The sequence below is a fragment of the Festucalex cinctus genome, chromosome 13, assembly GCF_051991245.1.
Source record: "Festucalex cinctus isolate MCC-2025b chromosome 13, RoL_Fcin_1.0, whole genome shotgun sequence".
In the NCBI taxonomy this organism is placed as follows: domain Eukaryota; kingdom Metazoa; phylum Chordata; class Actinopteri; order Syngnathiformes; family Syngnathidae; genus Festucalex; species Festucalex cinctus.
The window spans coordinates 12,056,073-12,071,220 of record NC_135423.1 but is presented as its reverse complement, the minus strand read 5'-3'; the positions used below and the strand labels follow the sequence as shown (position 1 = coordinate 12,071,220).

Genomic DNA, 15,148 nt, shown 5'->3' with positions numbered 1-15,148 from the left:
TCTGATTTTAAACAGACTGGTGATAATCACAGCCCGTGACCTAAACAGAGCCCCAAGGTATCAACGTGTTAACTGGGGCAAAGATTTAAAGAAAGGAAAGAGTGAGCGCTTGAACCAGACACAAGAGGGTTGTTGGTGTAGGAAGAAACAGAAGTAATAGCTCTGGAGCTCAAGCTAAAGCCTCCAGGGGAAAATGGTGCCCTTTCTGCCCCAATAAACCTCATCAGGATTCCTGACATGAAGGCCGGGGGATAGACATTTCTTCACGCTATGCTGTCTGCTGTCCTCTGGGGCTGAGAAAGGAAAGGAGGTAGTCCAACATGTAACACTGTTTACACTGTAGTTGGTCATACACACCGGAGGACATTTCTGATCAGTGGGAAAATTTCCCGGCATGACAAGGCATGTAAACAAATCCGAGCAAAGCATAAGTAATTTTAGTTCCTCTCACTCTCACTTGAAATGTGGTCTATTCATCAGTAACAACATCATTCCATGAGTGTCTAGCAAGAAAAAGACACCCTCAACCACAGATCTGACAGATATATTAAATGATCAGAAAGATGCATCGTGATACAGTGCAACCTGTTCAAACAACCTGGACTTCAAAGTCAATTTCCAAGGAAAATACCCCTCTAAAATTTGACTGCAATTGGGCATGACATCACATGCTACTAGGGATTTGCATGTACAGGGCTCCTGACTTACTTTTTTTTTTCACTAGGAAGCGCACAGTTGCTTACAACTTAAAAGTTTTAGGGGTGCAAGCAGAACATTTAGGCCGGGGCATACACTGCAAATTGACATGCAAAGGGAATATTCACATTTCCTTATTTATTCACCTAATACTAATAATACACCTTTTTTCACCATGGCCGTTTCCTCACAAAACGATTTGTAACAATGAAACTATCACCAAACGTAACACAAATGAAAGGTACTGCTTGCAAACAAAATTAACAGTCCGCAATAATAATACTTGAATGTAGCGGAGTTTAGTCTTCCGTGTCATCAAAACATAAGTTTGAGTTGACATATTGCAGTTAGAAGAATTTGACTCAATAACTGGTATTTCTAGTTGCAGGATTGCCGATAGGAAAACTGGAGGCTGGCAAAAACTTCTATACTGAATGGGTCCAAGTCAGTGACAGAACCCGTGTCCTCATGCTGGTGCTCTTTGACAAAGTGCAGCAGCTTTTAAAGTGTGCTGCTTAGCCCTGAATCAGCAGAAAGCAGCAGTGCAAGGTTAATCGCAGTGCAGTGGGAGGTTTGCGGCTCCGTTTTCCTCTGCACATAACTTCTGCTGGCAGAGAGAAGGGCGTTTAGGAGATGGTGTATCTCAACCAGAGACTGCTGGACCAATGAAAGATCCTTGCAGGACATCTACATACAGTATGTAATTTCCCCTGAGGAGTAACGCAGGGAATCAGGAAACTTGACTATTAACTGCGATCAAAACCAAATCCAAATCCATTTCAAATCTGTGTAGGAGGATTCCCTGCTGAAAATCGTCCATTGTGAGTCCTAACATTTTAGAAAATCAGATGATATTATTGAATCTGAGTCTTTGTGCTGTGGTGGATGCTAAAAACAGACTGGAAAGGAGTCCCAACATGCCAACCATAAATCACAGTCATTCAGTGCAGCGTAGCACTGAAACGACAAGATTTTACTCCACTGAGCCAAAATGAAACACACGACCGTATACTGAGAATTCTAACCTATACTGTACATAAAAAAACAACAACTTTGTTATATTTATTATGTTATTTCACAAAACAAAATTCTTGTTCCAGCTGAATTCCAAATTATGCTTAATGACACTCGCCTCATTTACGGCGACAAAACACTTCCAACTTTCATTCCTTGTCCTCCTTTTCTCTGTGATAATGATCTTGTCTTCAGTGGAGTGAGAGTAATGTGTGACCCTCAAGCTCTCTTGGGCCTGGCTAGAGGGGTATGACCGTAGACAGTGTCCACAAGCATCAGGATCATAATGCTACGGGATGGACCCTCTGGCACATAAAGGGACCAGCTAAAAGCGTTAAGCTCGCTGTCTAGTGTCCAGCATCGCCACCATGGTTATTGCCATTGTTATCTTCCCTCCGCATTTCAGTCTCATTTTCAATATTACTGAATTTTTGTGTTTTGTGTTTGAGAAAATTAGTTAAATAAATAGAGAAACTAATGTTTCTGAAATGTGACCACACATTAAACCAATAGCATTGGATCAAATACTTTCAGGTGCACAATAAGCATAAAAATGTAATACCACCATAGTGCCCTTGAATGAATGAAACACTAACATAGCAGAACGATACCTACCTAAGTTGTGTTTGCGTTTATTACAGCAATAAAATTCAATTATGAAACGATGCAGTGAATTTGACAGGTCTGGCATGTAGTAGAACAAATGAAAGGACGTGACGTGCTAGTATATATATACTCCCCGTGCTATAGATTACTGACAGGGATGTACAGTACATACGTTGCTGCAACAAAAAATAAATAAATAAATAAGCATTCTCATTTTATCTGTCTGGCCTGATAACAAATGTCCTGAATGGGGACAAAGATCAAATGGATGTCAAGCAGTTGTGCAGAGAATATCACCTGACTGCTACTTCTAACGCAGTGGTTTTTAATCTGGGTTCGATCAATCGGAGATTGTCTATATAAGTGCCATGATTCTAATTATCACTTCTTCATTCAATATTTGCTGTCTTAGCTTTGATTTGGTGCATGTAAACTGTGTGATCTGAGTATTCGGATGTTTGGCCAGACAACACAGAAAAATGCATTGCAACAATAATAATTACAAAAAATGTGAAAACACCCAATATTTAGGAACGCCGGAGAGACAAATGAATTACCGGTCAGTCAGCATGCTGACATTCCAACCAATGAGTACTCACTCAAATGCTTATTTTTAAATTGTCACAAGTAGGCTGAATATATTATGTCGGTAGTCATAACAAACAAACATAGTTAAGAACAGCTCAGGTCTATTATTTGAAAAAATACACACAGATCATCAATACTACCACCATGCCACATCTATGAAAATGATCTGCCCACATATTTAGTACCTGACCTACATCCACGAAACTATGAGGCGCATATAGACTAAAGCTAGCCTGCTCGCACTGAATGCTTTTGTTTACTTTTAGTGATGTCACCAGCACCACTTTCCGGGAGGGCCTCAGGGCAGGCGGGTGGCGGGGTGGGAAGAAAAAAAAAAAGAAAAAGTGTGGAGATCAGCAAAACTTTGTGACAAAGAACTAGTGGCTCACAAAACTGACCCACAGGCTGGTGGTCTATCCCTGATAGATGTTACATACACACCCCCAGCATGACCAGCACAGCAAAAACAAAATGCAAAACATATCACATGCATGGTGCCACAACCAACCTTAATTTGAGACTAATTATATATTCAAACAATTTGAACAAAACAGAAAAACAGAGTGGAGAAAACACTCCACATCCATTACAGATGTCAGTTTACCTTTAACTCACACTGCATAAATAAGCCAGTAGTTTGCTTTACCGGTATTTGTTTGGGAAGAATGATCACCAACGCTTTGCTTCATTCTCCTCTGCAACCATTTTGACATCAAAATGTTTTTTTTGTTTAGGAGGGTTAGGGTTGGGTCCTGTTCCTAAATACACCAATCAACACTCCCAACATTGAGTATAGTGGAAACAATCAATGCACCTAAGGACGTACCATTTAGAAACCAATTAAAACCTGGTGAGAAAAAACGTACAGTACATCAAAGTAGAGCTCAATATGCAAAAATCCTAATCACATTCTTCAACTCAGTACTGTAGTCAACATCTTGCATACATCATTGCCCCCTTATTCCATTATTACTGTTTTCATTGTGGAGACAGGCTACACTGCATTTTCTGTGTAAAATGAATGAATAAAGGATCCCGCCGCTATCTATTTAAATAGTGCAGTGATGAAATAGTTTTGATCCTTTGGTGAGTGTCCCCAAATGTAAACAACGCAGCACTGGCTTGGTCACTGATTGGTTGGTTGCTTGAACAAGCATCTCTGTCCAGGGTGCTCAGTTCACTGTGACCATGTCAACAATTAGTCATAAATAAGAAAAAGGAGCACAGGATGGGCAGTCTTGAATCATTTCTTGGACTGATTTTAGGTCATTCTTCACTACTGGAGAGTTAACAGAGTGACCACTTTTGAAAAGACATCGGAAAATGACATATTTAAGCGTCAGAAACTTGTAAAGATCAAGCACTTAAAGAAGAAAAATAAGAATTTACGTTCTATAATAGAATTTTAAACCTCTACCAATATTAGCTCACTTTTAAGTTAGTATATACTCAACTTTATTTATAAAGCACTTTAAAACAAGCATTTCTGTATATACAGTGAGTGAGCCCATGCTATTTGCGGCATGACAGAATGGTACAGCAAGAAAACGATAAAAAAAAAAAGGTCATTGTTTTCTTTAGAGGGCAAAACTACCACAGACTAACTGTGGAATGCAGTACTGGGCACATCCAAATTACCGGTACATAAAATAAAAAAAAAGAGAGCCACTGTTTCCATTGTTATGCATTCATATTTGGATTAACTCCAATTGAATCCAAGTAACATCGCTTTTTAGTTACATTAAAAGCGCAAATGTTTCCCTTTGAATCTGAACTATTGTCATGGGAGCATAATTTAAAAAGGACACAATTTATACTTAAAAAACCAAAAACATTTTGCATGCATCATTTTGTGTTCATTTTAGGAGATAGACCACAATCTATGATCAGATATTTTCAGAATAAGCATTTTATTTATTTTGAGCAAAAGACAGGAATGACCTTTTTCTCATTATTGCCAATATGGCAGTTAGCTAGATTGCCTGTACATTTAATACAAGATTTTAAGATGACAGTGTGCCTTGGGAAGCAATTATTTCAATTTCAATTATACCTACAGTAAGCAAAAGCAATGGGTGAAATGCATGTCGATCAGTGTCTGTACTGTAATTAAAGGTTCTACTGTGCTTTCCACACAAACCGTTGTGTTCCAAAGCATATGTTCTAAACATTTCATCATTGTAGCAACTGTGCTCCAGTAGGTTCATTATGGCCACATAGTGTTGTGGTAGCACAATTAATAATTTTATTTTTTTTTAAACGGACAAAAAACAACAACAACAAAAAAAAAACAATGAAAGCGCGCTAACCACTGCTGTCATCGTTGCAAATGGGGGATGGGTGCCAAGTATAATGGACCTTTAAGCCCTTGCCTGTATCCTCACCATGACGCTACAACTGAAGCTTGCTTCTGTCCTCAACTAAGCAAGCACATTCCAGGGAGTTGGCCTGCTTTCCTCACAGGTATGTGGGATTCAGGTAGGAAAGCTGGTCACAACGCAACAGAGAAAACCTTTTCAGAGCAGGAAACCCCGCAGGAATTACTTCACGTAATGGCTCTTGAGTATCCTAATGGATTAAACTGGAAAAAAAACACTTAACAAGCAGATTTATTTACTGTTGACCCAATGGAAGTGACGGTGGCATCCAAGCTCTCGACTGATTCCGCCAATAAGATTATGAGGTCCCGTTTAAATCCAAAGATCGTTTTAATGGGTGCAGAAGAAGGTAAGTGTTAAAGGCTTAGAGGTTATTGTGACGTTACCTAGCCAGGTGGAGTCTCTTTTTACGCCTAAATACACCAATCCGACGTTGTGAGTCGGACAGCGTTGGGCCGACGGCATGCCACAGTCTGATCAATGTATAAATTACAGCGGTAAAGTCGGATCGAGTTGGAATACGTCGAGGGGGTGTTTCCAGAGAATTCGACATGTTGAGTCGGGCCATTTGATCACTGTGATTGGCTGTTAGCTAGCTAATCAGCGCTAGAAGATTAAGTGACAAACATGGATAAACAGTACTGATGAAAAGCCTGGACCATTTTTTTTCCCCCGCTCATTTTGCACATCGTCACCCTGCTGTCCCCTCCGCATTTGAATATACAATGTCTGTCTGGAGAAGATCTTTGTCGCTTAAGTTCAAGAGAGACCGGCATTGTATATTACTGTTAAAAGGTTTGTCGACAAAGGTAAAAAAGCCAAACTATGCAGGTAGGATTTACTTTTATATATGATACTGTGCAAAAAGCCAGAGGGTTTCATTCACGTGGGAGGACACAGTGAGAGAAAAAATAACAGTAACCAATATGCATTGTTTACATTATTTTATATACTGCCGCCTATGGCATAGAGGGGAATTACTTCTAGTGCATGCACTGAAGGTATGTATGTAATAGTCGGTCGGGGTCAGTGTGGTGTGTATTTACGTAATTTCTCTACGCAACGTGCCGACGTCTGGGCAGACGCCACAGAATTTAGGCGTCTGCAACATTTGACTGACGTCGGATTGGTGCATCTACGTCTTTGGGACAAGTAGTACTTTTCTGGAAAAGAACTCCATTACCCGTGCTAACATCAGCAGTCTTTCCATCAAGATCGGATGTAGCTCCTTGGTAATTAGATTGCATGACACAGTTATTAGTCAGCACATTGCCACAATGGAGTAATTTACTTGGAGGCACATATGTCTTATCAGTGAGCTACATTGGACAAATCAAAGCGTCTCCAAAGATGGCTACACTTCTTGGGAATAGCACGCTCTAAATGCTGAAATCAACAACAGAAGAATGTCAAAAAGTGTCAGCACACCTCACTAGACTTCATTTTAGTCAGCATCACATTAATGCAATGACTGTGTTCAATGAGGGGAGGTTATTGTTACATACTCACTTTTGAGCAGGAAAGACCATGGCGTTAGTACAGTACTTCTTAACAAGACAGTACCATGCCTGTCAGAGAGCAGTAGCCAAGTAGAATGGTGAACATAAGTGTTGTTTTTGTTAAGTGATGCTGAATGCTATTACTCTTTTGACTTTGCTATGATTCTACATCCTACTAGGGCTGCAGCTGTCAAATATTTTTAGGTTCAAGTATTCAGAACGATTAGCCCAGTTATTAATCAAGTAATGGGTGGGTGAGGGTGAATTTCAATTTAGGGCTGCAATTGACTTATTTTAATAATAGATTAATCTCAGTTATTTTGTCCATCAATCAATGAATCGAATGAGAAAGTTTAAATTCCCAAATTTCCCATCCTTCCTTTCAAAAACATGACATTATTTCAAATTAACAGTATCGAAAACATAAATTAGGTATGATTCAGTTACTGGTTTGGTCTGTAACATGTTGGGAAAATAGGCAAACCTCTTGATCATTGTTTAACAAAGTAAAAGCAAATGATTTATTTGATTCAGCAAAAAGATAATCAGACACCTATCATGGAGGACAACAGAAATCAATGTTTTTTGTTGAAAAGCTAATTTTTTTTTATTTAAAAACATATCTAAAATTTTAATCGATTATGAAAATAATTATCGATTAATTTGTTTACTGATTAGTTGTTTGATAGTCGTTGCACCTCTAATTGCTTTTGCTATATTAAACACTAACATTCATGTGAGGTGCAGCCTGGTATTAATTTTGCCCACTCGAGGGTCGCTACTCTCATGCACTACAATAATATGTGACTTTGAGTGTGTATGGCTTTAAAAGGAGTCACCTCGCAGAGAAAAAGTAATCCATAAGGAGCTTCAAGACAAGAGATTTTAATTTGACCTTTTTTTTAATGATTAATTATTCGATTAATTGTTGCAACCCTACTAGTTAGCTCAGACTAGTTATCTCACATATATGTACTATATTCTGTCTTCAAGGTCGTAAAAATGGTATGTTTCTTCAATTTCCCTCAAGTTGGCTTTGTATAGTATTAATGTGAAGCATTAACCTTGTATTTGTTGTTTTTTTCTTACTTGTATGACAGTTCAGTGTTAGCATGTAACTGACAACTTAAAAAACTGCCTGTTGTGTACAAAGACCTTAGGACTGTGGAACTATCGCAAGTTATCTCAATGAAATCCTAATAAATTGGGAGTCCTGCCAGAGTCAATGAAGAGATTGCGTTCAACGATGGCGCTTCACTTTACATGATAGCAGAATGTAGAGCATAATTGGTGGTATACTGTACCTGTCAGTGAAGCTGGACTGTGTGTCACTCATTGGGCTTCCGGTTCTAGATTTGCAGGGAATTATATCCGATTAACATTTTCCAGAGTGTGATGAGGCGACTTGGTGGTGCGTCCTTCTCTGGCATTCGTGACAAATTGCCTTAAAAAAAATCGTAATTTTTTTTTTTTTTTTTAAAGGATGATGCAAGCAGAGATGCAGAAGGCAAATATCCTCAATGTAGGGAGGGGGTCGGAGCAAGATGGATTAAAATGATGCAGAGACCCTAAAAATGAATCAGGGCCTGGGTAAAGAGATTATATCCTTCCCCTCGGTGATAAATAACACTGCTGGTCCCAGCTGCATGCGGTAAACCGTCGTATTCACATCCCAGTTTTCGGATAATCCAACCTTACGGACACCGTGGCAATGCAGTCCGCCAGCCACCACCCCTGCTCGGCTTCAAAGAGGGACCTTTCGTCCCTGGGAGATCCCAGATTCCTCCAGTCGGCACTTTGCGGTTCGGTATCTCCTGCCCGATTCTGTTGTAACCCTGAACAGTCGTTCGATACCGTAATGTTTAAAACAAACGAGCAAAATAATATTCTATATATACTTTGTAAATGAGCTACAAGCTTGGTTGTGCGACAATCTTCAAAGGAGAGTCTTTGTAGCTTCCAGCTAACAAAACAGATGAGCTCAATTGGGAGGAAAAAAAACTTTGCGTCGTGTGCTCTTGTTTCCACTGCAAACTAAATAAAGTCCGGATCCCAAAGAGTGGAAAAAATACTGCATAAGTGTCCGGGTTTTTTTTCTCCCCTGCGTCCTCGTCTTTTGAAAAAGTCCCTAAGAAAGGCAAAAAGAGAAACCGAGCGAACGTGTGTGTTAGCACCGCTCGACGCTCCTTGACTCCATGTTTCCAGAACGGAGTCACTCAGCACAATTCCCGTGGATGGAAAAGCAGGCTAGGCTAGGTGGCCAAGCTAACGGGACAGAAAGTAATAAGCAGTCTGCCGCCAGCGACTCGCCGTAAAAAAACAAAACAAAAAAAACAACAACCTGAACAAACGTTAAAACTTTCAGGGACCCTCGCGACTTTTTCTTCCAATGCTCGGCGTCATTTGTACGAGGATAAAAACTTGAGGGAATGTAAGGGGGGAAAAGCCAATGTATGCCGCTAGCAACGCCCTAGCCTGTTAGCATGCTAGCCTCCGCGATTCCTAACTTCCACCAACCACTTCCGCCGAGAGATGGGAAAACTCCAACAGCATCCTGGCCAGTGCCTGGCTTTCGAAATGCATTTTGAAAAACGAAACGAATGCGAATAAAGTTAAAAACAATAATTGCATCGCTATTTTTTTTTTTATTACATCACTTACATACATGGCACACTACATGTAAATAAACGTTAAATTGTGCTATTTAATGACATTAGAGGCGTCGATTTGCACGTACACAAAATTCATAAAAATCATATTACGTTAAAAATAAACTACGAGATTAAACTCAACTCATAAATAGATATTACTATTTACTTTCAAAATGCAAATTTCAACCAGTCAACGTCAGTTAAGACCACCTGGTCAAATGTCAACCAAAAGGCTGTTTTATTCATTTTTCTTGTTGTTTTTAATTAAATGGATATTCTTTCTGGTAAGTGTATTGTTGCCTTTTGGGTGTCTTTTATGTCTTAAAATGAAAGGCAATGTAAATAATACTGGGGTTGACTGACGTATCACAAAAAAAAGTGTGCGAAAGCAAAAGAAAGCATCATAGGCTATAAATCTGATGAATTATTATTATTAAGGTTTTTGAAATATTTGACCATTATATATTTTAATTTCCAATCTGTAATGAGAATGCATGTTTATATAATTAAACACAATGATGTGGAGTTTCCTCACGTAGTCAACAGCGTCATAGAAACGTTGCATTTTGTATAAAGAACAAAGACAATGCGCTGCTGTTATGTGGAATCCATGTCACTCGTACAAACATTGTTAAACTGTAGCACCATCTAGTGGACATAAACGATACTTCCACCACCGAGGAAACATACATACAACAATAATTGCAGAAATTAACAAACACAAATTTACACTTGATCCATGTAAACAAGTCCTAGTTTTGGTGTTCATTCACGGAATTTCCTCACTGATGTTGTGGGATTTACAGTAGGGAATTCAAAATGATAAAACAGTCTGAAATGTAAGGCACACATCAGTTTTCTTTTTTTGCTTTCTTCTTATATTCACAATGCTGCTGCTCACCTGGCATTTGGTAACGTGGCAGCTGAGTAAAATAGACTTGAATTTAATGTTACTTTACCAATGAAAATACATTAAAATTAGGTGTAAAACAACAGATTTACTGTACATTCACCAGACATTAATTAAGTACACTCATCAGTCTGTATCACAATAATAACTTTTCATATTGTTTTACCAAATGAACACGTCATTTCATGAGAGAATAAACAGAGCAAGAGGATACAACACAATTTCAAACTTGGGCAAAAGCTTAGACGAGTGACTTACAACAAAATAAACAAGTTAAAATTGTTTAATATTTCTCCCTGAGTAAGGCTTCAACATATGTTCACAGTTTGTTATGTACAACAAAACAAAACACACATTTCGTTTTTGATATGACTCACTCACATGGATTGAAATGATTACACATTGTAAACAAACAGTGCCTACTTTTTTTTTCTTTTTTTTTTAGTTTTTTTTTGCTCTGTTCACTGTAACCAAGAGCAAGATTATTTTTTGCTTATTTTAATGCGCAGTGGAAGCTTCAAAGTCAATCCAGTCAATTTACTTTTGCTGAGTTCCAAGTAACTCGAATTTAAACCACCCTGATCCATTTACTTTAGCACTTATCCTCATTAGGATCACGGGTGAGCTGGAGGCTGCCCTGTAGCTGACTTTGGGACGGAAGCCGGAGCTGAGATCTTTTACTGAAGAGGAAAATATATTTCATCTAAAGTACTATTGTTTGTTAGTTTGGCGCTGATTTATTTATTTATTTTTAAATTTAGTGTGTATGAACATTGTTTCTCCATTAATTACAATCAATCTGTTCCACACCAAAACATTCTAACATTCCAAATTGTCCATAATAAAAGTAAAGTAAACCTAATCAACATTAGAAGGCATATGACATATATAAAAGACAGGTCACAAAAAACTGTTAAGAGTATAGTGATACCATATCCTCCTGACTACCAGGAAAAAAAATATTGTCCAATCATGTTTATTTTGATGTTCCCCAATCTTTGTGAAGTAACTGGAATACTGCAAAGAAATTTTTGAGAAAAAAAAAAAAATATATATATATTTTTAAGCTATGATGTGTCCACCACAGAGGACATTTTTTAAAACTTAAATGCTAGGCTCAAATACAGTTAAAATAATTCATACAATACTTTAATGTGTTCTTAAGAGTCTTATAGAAAACATGCTAACAACATTTACAGTATAAATTTGTTCAATAAAAAAAAGTGTTATACATTTACTTTTTTCTTCCCTAAAAAGTGCTTGCACTGAGGGAAGCCATTTTCTTTTATGATGCAATTAAAGGTAGCAAGGCCCCACCCCTACACATTTGATATCATTGGAAAGCTTTGAATGTCCTCTATAGAGCACAAAAGGAGTTAATTCAATCGTATGCACTGGGTGAGAGATATTCAGGTTTAAAAAGGTCCACTACAGAGGACACATTTGAATTGCTGGTTGTCAGGAGGATATGAGAACGTTCAAATTTTTGAAGCCGAGACTTTGGTTGAAATCCAAAGTTTGGGGTTTCCGCTGAAGCGTATTAGGTTTGGTAATAATGACTCACACAAAAACTGTGGCCATTACATGGAGACACTTTTTTTTTTTTTTTTTTGCTTGTTGCTGTAACTAAGTGCAACATCTGTTAGTGCTTTGGTTTCCAGCCACATAAACCTCCTCTGCTCTGTTTTGCTTGCGCCTTTAGCACAACATCCAAACAAAATGTTCAGTCCGACTGTGTAAAGCTTTTTTTTTTGCTCCCAAAAGTACATTTTCATCTGATTACATAGAAGTTGTCTCTGTTGCCAGCATTCAGTCCGTCTTTCCTTCGTGACCATCCGCGGCCTCTTGTCGCACCCCCCGCCGCTTGTGCCAACTCTTGCACTTGCGGACGGCGAAGCGAACAATGTCCACCATGAACACCCAGGACAACGCGTACATGGCCACGCCCCCGCACTTGATGAAGAATCTGGGCCTCGGCGAAATCAGCTCACAGTAGAGCATTGTGCCTCCCACGAAGATCCGCATCAGCACGAAGAGCAGCACGAACAGCGCGTCCACGGTGTGCGCCAGGGGCGTGCCATGCCGGCCCGTCTGCTTGAGGAACCAGCGCGCCTGCAGCAGCGGGTTGGTGACCTCGCTGCCGAAGAGGACGGCGCAGCCCTCGATGCCGGACTCGCCCAGCCAGAGGGTGAGCAGGATTCCCAGGATGCTCATGCTGTGGTGGGCCAGCATGACGGCTCCCTCGGTGCGGAAGTAGACGCACCAGGCCATGTCAAAGACGAAGTAGCCCAGGCTCAGCAACATGGCGCTTATCTGCAGAGGTGTGTTCTTTGTACCTTACACGCAAACACATTTACATGTTTGTAATTTGCATACATCCATCTATTATCTGTATAGAATTTAAATAAAAAATGTGCCTAAATAATTGTTTAAGCTAAGAATAGTAAAGTGTTACTTTAAAGATAAAGAGTTTAAGAATATTATGAAGTGGTTCAACGCCAACTGACTAACTATAAATATTAGTAAAACCAGATTTATGATTTTCAGATGTAGAAATATAGATGTTGAAGCAACACTGTGCAAGGTATAGAAATAGAAAGGACCAATGAAATAATAATTATTATTATAATAATATATAACATTGCCTGTTATATATATATATATATATATATATATATATATATATATATATATATATATATATATATATATATATATATATATATATATATATATATATATATAGGTTTTTCACCAAGCAGTGACAATTTGTTTGTATATTTTATATGATTTTCACAATTCTAACAGCACTCTGATGGAAACTGTAACTACATCATGTGATTGATAACCGTTTGACTCGGAAACATTTTATATCTACTTCTATTAATTCTTTTAGGGAAAAGATCATATGCCAACCAGCGACAGCCCCACTGTAGTATTTGAGTAAAAGTGGAGTTTCTTTTTAGAATGTGCTGGTGTTTCCAACAAGCCTCGTGTTCTCTATCATTGGTTTGGTTAGTTTTTACATTCTTCTTCTTCAAAAAAAAAAAAAGAAAAAAAAAAAAAGAAAAAAAAAAAAAGAAAAAAAAAAGAAAAGAAAAAAAAGAAAATCCAGAGATTTAGGCCCATTATGCGCCCGTATGATATTGGTCATAATGGTTGCGCAGTGCAAGGTATTTTTGAAGTGGTTCTTGGTGAAAATTTTGACAAACACTCATCTACAATGTAACTCCTACCTGGATAAGTAAAGGGCCAAGGTCCATCCACGTATCCGATGTAGGCCGTGATGCAGACAGCCAAGATTCCGTGCAGCAGGGTGACGAGGCGACAGTTCCACTCAGAGCTACGGCGGCCGTTGGCATGACACAGGATGAAGTAGAGAGATGCCCAAGCGGTGATGCTCAGGAGTGCCCCGAGCAAAACCATGTTCTCCTCTGAAGACAACAACAGCATCCCGCTGAATGAGATCGCTTACAGTAGAAGCACTGTGATATTGTAGCTACAACAATTAGCCTTTGCTTGTTGCAAGAATAGCACTACAGTCGACCCCTTGAGGGTCTGGTGGGGTGAGGGGGACGTTCCTTCGCCGGCTGTGACGTTTGTACCATGCAGCTGGACGGGCCAGCCCTTGCTCCATGGGCGGCGAAGCCTCTCCTTGCACAATGCAAAACTAGATGAGAGATGACTGGGCCTCAGACGTTTTCTTCTTGAGCAAGTCATGTCAACAAATTTGGAAATGTCTGATCTTGGCAGGATTCACAGAGTAACTATCAATTACGGTTGACTTGCAAAAAAGGAATTTCAAAGTTGGAAACTTTCAAAGGTAATTAAAGTGAATTGATGGGAATTAACTGGAATATAAATTTACAAAATTGAAGGCTTTTAATATGTAACCTGACCTTCTCATCGTGGTCACATCTAGGTTTTAAAGATTGTTTTGTTGGGCCAAAGACTGTAGTGACTGATGTGACATCAAGACTCATGCATATAGAATATTGGTGCATTAGTGCTACTGTATGAGAGAAACTGTGTCCAAACATAGTAGTACCTATAAATAGATAAATACTTCCTGAGCTGTACAGATAAATTTAATGAAAAAAAAATTGCTGGTGTGTGCCAAACAAAGTGTCAATCAACCGTTTTAAATGGCATAATGGAATGCAAATAATGAATGAACTGGCACTGCTTATCACACCAGCTGTTTAATTAGACTGCACATTAATGCAACACAATGAATGGGATGCTGACTTGTTAGCAGGAGCAAGCTAGCATGCTAACAAACAGCGCCCCCAATTACACGCACATTATTACCACAAGGGAAAAAATATTACCTTAATGGAGCACATGTGGATGGCGTCACTTCAAAAATGTTTCAGTTATTTAAAAAAAAAATGTTAGGCTGGAATCTCTGCTAACTGTTGTCCTCCATCTGCTCTCCATCATCAGCATCTGACTTCATGCCTCGTTCCACACCTCGCGTTGTTGGACGCTCACCTGGCCAACGACTCCTTTAGCAAGCAGGCGCGTTATTAGTTATCCTTAATTACATTTTTTTTTTATCATAATTTCGCGGGGTTTGTCTATTTTTTTAAAGCAATCATACATCACTATTGTCTTTCTGCGCTTCCACCATACTGTACAATAGATGGATGTTTTTGTTTTTTTGTCCTACAGCGACACCCCGAGATCAGGCAGAGGCATTACACATGGATGATGTCTGGTGAAAATGTTTATCATAGCCTACTGAATAAATGTTATAGAATTTAGCAATTATTTTAAAGTAAAAATGAGCATATATATGCATAT

The 15,148-nt window shown here is 38.8% G+C and overlaps 2 protein-coding genes across 5 annotated transcripts in view; both read right to left on the bottom strand.

The window, feature by feature from the left end:
* The window catches only part of arhgef12a (Rho guanine nucleotide exchange factor (GEF) 12a), a 34,220-nt gene extending 24,895 nt beyond the window's left edge, over nucleotides 1-9,325 (bottom strand). For 2 of the 3 annotated variants that reach the window (XM_077541334.1, XM_077541336.1), the window contains exon 1: nucleotides 8,086-9,324. In XM_077541334.1, the coding sequence (XP_077397460.1) occupies nucleotides 8,086-8,117 (32 nt within the window). In that variant the 5' untranslated portion in view covers nucleotides 8,118-9,324. Of the gene's footprint in view, nucleotides 1-8,085 lie in introns of all 3 variants that reach the window. The other variant, XM_077541335.1, reaches the window with a different exon arrangement.
* Nucleotides 9,326-9,475: 150 nt separating this feature from the next.
* On the bottom strand, nucleotides 9,476-14,979 carry tlcd5a (TLC domain containing 5a). 2 transcript variants are annotated; one of them, XM_077541374.1, is made up of 3 exons: nucleotides 14,674-14,979; nucleotides 13,579-13,776; nucleotides 9,476-12,678 (listed from the first exon to the last, which is right to left on the bottom strand). In XM_077541374.1, exons 2-3 carry the CDS (start codon nucleotides 13,766-13,768, stop codon nucleotides 12,152-12,154), a joined length of 717 nt encoding a protein of 238 aa, XP_077397500.1. In that variant the 5' UTR covers nucleotides 13,769-13,776; nucleotides 14,674-14,979; the 3' UTR covers nucleotides 9,476-12,151. The 2 variants fall into 2 exon arrangements, with proteins under 2 accessions (XP_077397500.1, XP_077397499.1); XM_077541373.1 differs by lacking the exon at nucleotides 14,674-14,979 and having other exon boundaries at nucleotides 13,579-13,795.
* Nucleotides 14,980-15,148: the final 169 nt, after the last annotated feature.

Coding starts and splice junctions, on each gene's coding strand:
- tlcd5a (XM_077541373.1), bottom strand. CDS start 13,795: ATGCTGTTGTTGTCTTCAGAGGAGAACATGGTTTTGCTCGGGGCACTC. Junction 12,679..13,578: donor TTGGCCCTTTACTTATCCAG/GTAGGAGTTACA, acceptor TTTGCGTGTAAG/GTACAAAGAACACACCTCTG.